The 5,997-nt window shown below is 33.2% G+C and overlaps 1 protein-coding gene across 1 annotated transcript; it reads right to left on the bottom strand.

The window, feature by feature from the left end:
• Positions 1–872: 872 nt before the first annotated feature.
• On the bottom strand, positions 873–5,842 carry LOC122537219 (proton-coupled amino acid transporter-like protein CG1139). The gene is made up of 4 exons (XM_043670245.1): positions 5,325–5,842; positions 3,094–3,272; positions 2,841–3,010; positions 873–1,968 (listed from the first exon to the last, which is right to left on the bottom strand). The coding sequence occupies exons 1-4, from the start codon at positions 5,601–5,603 to the stop codon at positions 1,724–1,726; spliced, it is 873 nt and encodes a 290-aa protein (XP_043526180.1). The 5' UTR covers positions 5,604–5,842; the 3' UTR covers positions 873–1,723.
• Between the last annotated feature and the right edge of the window lie 155 nt (positions 5,843–5,997).

The raw sequence follows: 5,997 nt of genomic DNA, 5'->3' as shown, positions 1-5,997 counted from the left end.
AATCGAGATACTTTCGGATTAAAAGAGCAATTGGAAGAACCACGTTCGTTTCAACGTGCTCTCAGGCAGTGCGACTAAAGTGAACTAAGTATTAATCATTTACGTAGGCACGGTGTTGCGAAGATACGCGTGTATTATTAAATGGACGATATTCGTTTGACTTAATGTACTTAATGTTACTTCTAATTCGAAAGGGAAGCTCTCCTTTTCATTTAAATAGGTCTGAATTTTTATTTTCTCATCTCTCGGAGACTACGATTTTTTTTTTTCTTTTTCATTTTCGTTTACTACGATTCTCTATTGTTGAATTCAGATTCTTGATAATTTCGAATATAAGTCGTGTCCCTTTTTGTCCCAATTTTCCAATTCGCAAATCAATACTTCTCCGCTGATTTTGTAATCCGTTTGAAAAGCTATCGTGTCAACAATTACTGAATGGAACAAGCAGTACAATCCCGCATCGAGTTAATAAATACACTAATGCTCTGCAAGGTCCCATCAGTGGCAATTAATTTATTATTGGTACACATCGAATCGTCGTTCCACACGATATACGATATTGCATTAATTGCACTTGATCCGTCGTGGCCAATTAGCCAACGCAACATACTTCTTTCAACGGCTACTCCTTCAAATTCGAAAGAATTGCCAACTTTAGGGGCGAAAAACTTTCAATTTTCTCCGTTTATAAATCGTTTTTGAAATTCGAATCATCGACGTTCATCCACCGTGTTCTCTTTTACCCAACACTGACTGTCTCTTCGTTTTCTTACTCTTCTAATAAAACATCTAAATTCAGCCCTAAGTGCTCTAACGATGGGTTGCAGTTCACGCGGGGCGAGAAGCATTTCCGGAATGCTTCGCTCGCGAAATTTTCTTTTTTTTTTTTTTTTTTTTCCTTTTCCACTAAGAACGACTCCCAGCCGCATTGGCGATAACCTGTTTATCTAAATCGCGCCGTTCGTTAACCCATCAAGGACCAACCAGCAGTTCTATCGTAATTAGTTGTACATATTTTTATTTCTTTAAATGTCCAGCCAGATGATGATAATAATATTTTTTCATACATTGAAAAATATCAAGCAATTATTCTTGAAATTTCTCCTCGATATCAAAATATTTAGATTGTTTTTAAAATTCTTTCTTGTGGTTGCAGTGTTAAAATGTTTAAAATCCTGAACAGTTGTTTTTGCGAATTATTTCGACTACTTTATCATCAAAAAAAAAAAAAAATGACCCGTTCATAATGTATAAATACACAAGAATTTAAAAATATTCGAGAAAACTATTCAAATAAAAGATGTATCGTCTAATGGCCGAGTAACGAAACAATCCAAAGGAAATAAACATAATTATTTCAGGTAACGTCTGTCTAAATAAGAATAATATGTTTATTCGGTTCGTCATTCTTGAAATAATGGCGTGACTCTTAAAATATTAATTTTTTAAAATATTAAAATATTTGAATATCAAGTAAATATCCTCCTCATGGCTAAACGAAATAAAACGCAACGATTTGGCCCTTGATGGGTTAACCTGTAAAACATTTGACGAAAGTTCATATCGACTTTGTCGCCGATATACTCGAACAAGCGTTTCTTTTCCAAAAAGTTCTTCGACTCTCTTCCCCTTTCTCTGTTCTCTTTCCCCTCTGCTCTCCCTCTCGTTTCCAACTCTGTCTGCCATCCTTCGATCCATTCCTGCCCAGTGCCGCTCGCGAGTTTCATTTGAATGAGTTTATTATGTCGACGATGCTCACGTACGTGCCGATCACGAGGCCCAGCAGGCCGAACACGATCAGGCAGATGTTCTTGATGAACATGATCATGCAAGGTCCGAAGTCTCGTTCCGGCCAGAGCACGCAAATCTCGATGATCGCTGGAAACGCGATTCCAAGGGCGGAGAGACAGAGTGCACCGAACAGTGAGATGAAGAGGCCCAGCCTGGGAACGGTGATGGCCAATGTGACTGCAGAAAAAAGAGAAAAGAAAATTCTTTTGCATTTTGTACGGACAGAATGTGAAGAGACGAAAGAGAATGTGAGATTTTTTTCTCGATTTTTATTGAAACTGACAATTAGACAGACTATTTAATAATTATTAATAGATTTGGTAAATTGGGTATTTGATATTAAACTTTTAATTGTTGATTCAGGAGAGATACTACGTAATTTGAATTTCTGTGTTTTATTGGAACTGTGTAAGATAGTTTTCTGAAATTAATTGTTCAGGCAAATGTAACATACTAATAATTCATAATCATTCAGTTCTTGATCAAATCTTAATAGTTATTCAGTTAAAGACATTGCTAGATATTTGATCATTCATAAATTCAATGAAAAGTCCTTCTGAATGCTCTTTTGAACATTTCTGCGAATTTTTCTAAAACCAGGAATTTTTAATATTACAATTATTCGTGTATTTAAATTTTAGTGTCTAGCCTTTAAAATCTCACATATATTATATATATATATATAATATTATTATATTATATTATACACACATATTAAGTTTTAATACTAGAATATATATATTCTAGCATTAAAACTTCTAGTAGTAGTATTATATTGTATTATACTATACTAGTTTTTATATTATACTATACTAGTTATTATATTATATTATACACACATATTAAGTTTTAATATATATTCTGGTATTAAAATTTCTAGTAGTAGTATTATATTACATTATACTATACTAGTAGTAGTAGTACTATATTATATTATACACACATATTAAGTTTTAATACTAGAATATATATATTCTAGTATTAAAACTTCTGCATGACATTAACTTCAAACAGTGCATTGAAAAAGACACGGAAATTAATAAACTTACACGTGGCCAAAGTGATAATGGTTCGACAGACGTACTCCCAGAAAATCTTTCTCTTCTGTATCTTCTGATCGAGATAAGTGTTCCAGATAATTTCAACTGGAACGTATCCTTGTAAAGCGTGCGTGATGAAAATGGCTATGGCGAACATTATTTTGATACTTTGTGCCATTCTGTAAAAAGAGGGAATATCCGCGTGATATTCGAATAATAATGATAACTTCGTCGAAGAAAACGTGAAACAAAGCTCACTCACACTTCTTCCGATGGCAGATTAAAAGTAACGCTACCACCAGCCTTAGATCCGTATTTTATGTAACCGAAGAACCCTATGAGAATATACAAGGCCACTATCACCGTCATTCCTATGTTCAGGACGCCGCAGTATCCTCCGAAATATTGCGGCGTTTTCATATTGTTCTCCAGTGCGATTATCTGCAACCGAAAAGTATCTTTTAAAAATTTTCTTTTCGAAGAAAATCATAAGATTCACGTTATGATTTATTCGTAATTTTCGCAATTAAATTTTTCTAATCTTCATAGTACAAAAACCTATACTTGCAAAATTTCTGTCAAGTTCAGTTTTAACAACTTTTCAGAATTTTCACAACTGAATGTCTGCCGCTAAACCTTCGTTTATCCCCATTTTCTTCGTAATCCGAATTTTCACAGTTAAATTCTCTTAGTTGAATTTTCATAATCTAAATTCCCTTAATTTTCTTCACATTTATAATCTACAGTTCTTGACAACCTTCGACTAGCTTTTTATCATTTTTGTAATTTTCCATAATCTTCATTTGAAACCGGAACCACGATTTGAATTCGCCTGTTAATTCAATCTCTTGCGCTGGAATTTTTTTGTCGCAAAATTGCAATATTTCCTCAGTTTTAAGTATATTTAAGTATATTTATTATATAATACTAAAATATACATACTAAAAATAAATAGTAAATATACTATTAACCAGTAAATTTAGTAAATATATTTAATAAATAATAAATATAGTAAATATATATAGTAAATATAGTAAATATATTTAATAAATAATAAATATAGTAAATATATATAGTAAATATAGTAAATATATTTACTAAAATGGTAAATATAGTAAATATATTTACTAAAATGGTAAATATAGTAAATATATTTACTAAAATAGTAAATATAGTAAATATATATACTAAAAAAATAAATACACTTAAATATAAATATTATATAATATTTAAATATATTCAAGTATATTTATTATAATTTTAAGTATATTTATTACAACCCAGGCAAAACAAATAACAAATTTATTACTTCTCAATAATTTCTATCCAGTGATATCGCACCGTGCGAGTTTCAAAAAGAAAGCGACGAATTATTCATTTTGTACGGTTCGGTCACTCGTTACGGTCCGCAATCAGCTGCCAGCGCAAGCTGGTTTGAAACAGCGACACCGACGATAAATTGTATCTGATATCGTGAGAGTCACTGGTAATGTTCGACGGTGGCTGAGAACATCTGAGAAATAATAACAGGGATTGCATTGACGCACTGACGATCTGATCACGGCAATCTCAAAGTTGTTCTTGTAAGTGGCCAGTTATTTGTTTATTAACGATGCAGCGGCGCCGTTGATCTATTCTAGGCGCAGGCTACTCGGCTTCTGCCTAACAGTCACGGGGAATGATCGACGAGGCCAAATGATAGATCGATCGAGAGTAAAATTGAAAAACCAATGCGTCGAACGAGATATTGTTCTAAATTGCGCGTCTCGCGTCCAACTCGGAAATATTCCATTCACGTTTCTTTCGGTCACGTGTATATCTCCGTCTCGAACGATCTCAGACAATCTCGTACAATCTTTTACGATTTCTTTTTTTTTTTTTTCATTTTCCTTTGGTTCGGGGAACCATTAGTTAATTCCTTTGTCCTGTCAACGACTACCGAATTTCTTTTCTCTAAATCTTTCGTCTCGTCGCGTGACAAAATATTTCAAACGAAAGGTTGATCTAACTTGATATTACGAAAGTTCATTGACTAACAGAGTTCTTCACCATCTTTTTACATTTATTGTTCTGTAACTTGAAGAATTGAGAGGTCTCGATAATTGTGGAATTCTTTTAATGTAAATTTAGAGAAGGAATCGTAAATTCCTTACGAAAGTTTTAATAGTGTTTTAATAGTTCGGGGATGTTGGTTACAATACAATTGTCTAGACTTAGAACAATTATCTACTTTCTCAACTATTGCCCAAAGTTCCTCCCAAAAGAAGAATGTCGAGAAATTGGAAAAAATCAAACGAATTTTTGAACGTGTTAAGTAATCAAGGAAATTAGAAAGAAATGTCAAAGAAATTGAGGATTACGAAACTCGAGGAAAGATGATAAGAAATTAAATGTTGAATTAAATAACATGAAAGTATGAAGGAAATTTAAAGACGAAAAAAAAAAAAAAAGAAAAAGAAGAAAGAGAAGTAAATGAGATCGAAGGAAACTTACCACACCGACAGCCTCCAAGGCGAACAACGTGGTACCGAAATAGAGGGAGAAATTTCTCAATGTACCGAACATCTCCCTCTCGTTGACCGACGGCAGATCGTTAAACATGTACACTAGGATCATCGCCAGTCCAACGAACGTGATCGCGTTCGCCAAGGTGGAGAACGGCGCCAGTAACTTGAGGTTCCTAATGTAATTGATCAAAATCAGCGGTAGCAATAAAATCAGCATATGGGTTTTAACATCCAAAGGTTCCCAGTACTGGTCTGCCACCTGCATTTATCAACAGAAGAACGAAAGACAACGATATCAATGAATTTCGAACGATCATGCCAATCAAGAAATTCTCGTCTCTTTTTGTTTCGTTCGTGAATTTCTTTTTTTTCTATTTTTCTTTTTTTTCATTTTTTCTTTGTCAATTTTTTTCCCCTCACTCTTATCGATCAACATTACAACATTATAATGTCACTGTTAATTGTTTGATTACTTAATTACGCAGATATCGATTCAACTATGGCCGTGCTTTTTTTTTTTTCTTTTTCTAAGTTTTCTTTTGCCTTTTCATTTTATTCGTTCGTTGTTCGATCGGTTTTTGGGTCTCTTTCTTTTTTTTTTTTTTTTGTCGTTTCTGGGATTTTGTAATTATTGGGTGTTCGTAATTACATTCTAGAGG

The sequence above is a fragment of the Frieseomelitta varia genome, unplaced genomic scaffold, assembly GCF_011392965.1.
Source record: "Frieseomelitta varia isolate USP_RPSP 00005682 unplaced genomic scaffold, Fvar_1.2 scaffold_894, whole genome shotgun sequence".
NCBI classification, from domain to species: domain Eukaryota; kingdom Metazoa; phylum Arthropoda; class Insecta; order Hymenoptera; family Apidae; genus Frieseomelitta; species Frieseomelitta varia.
Note: the sequence above shows the minus strand (reverse complement) of the source record. Positions and strands in the feature narration are given on the sequence as shown.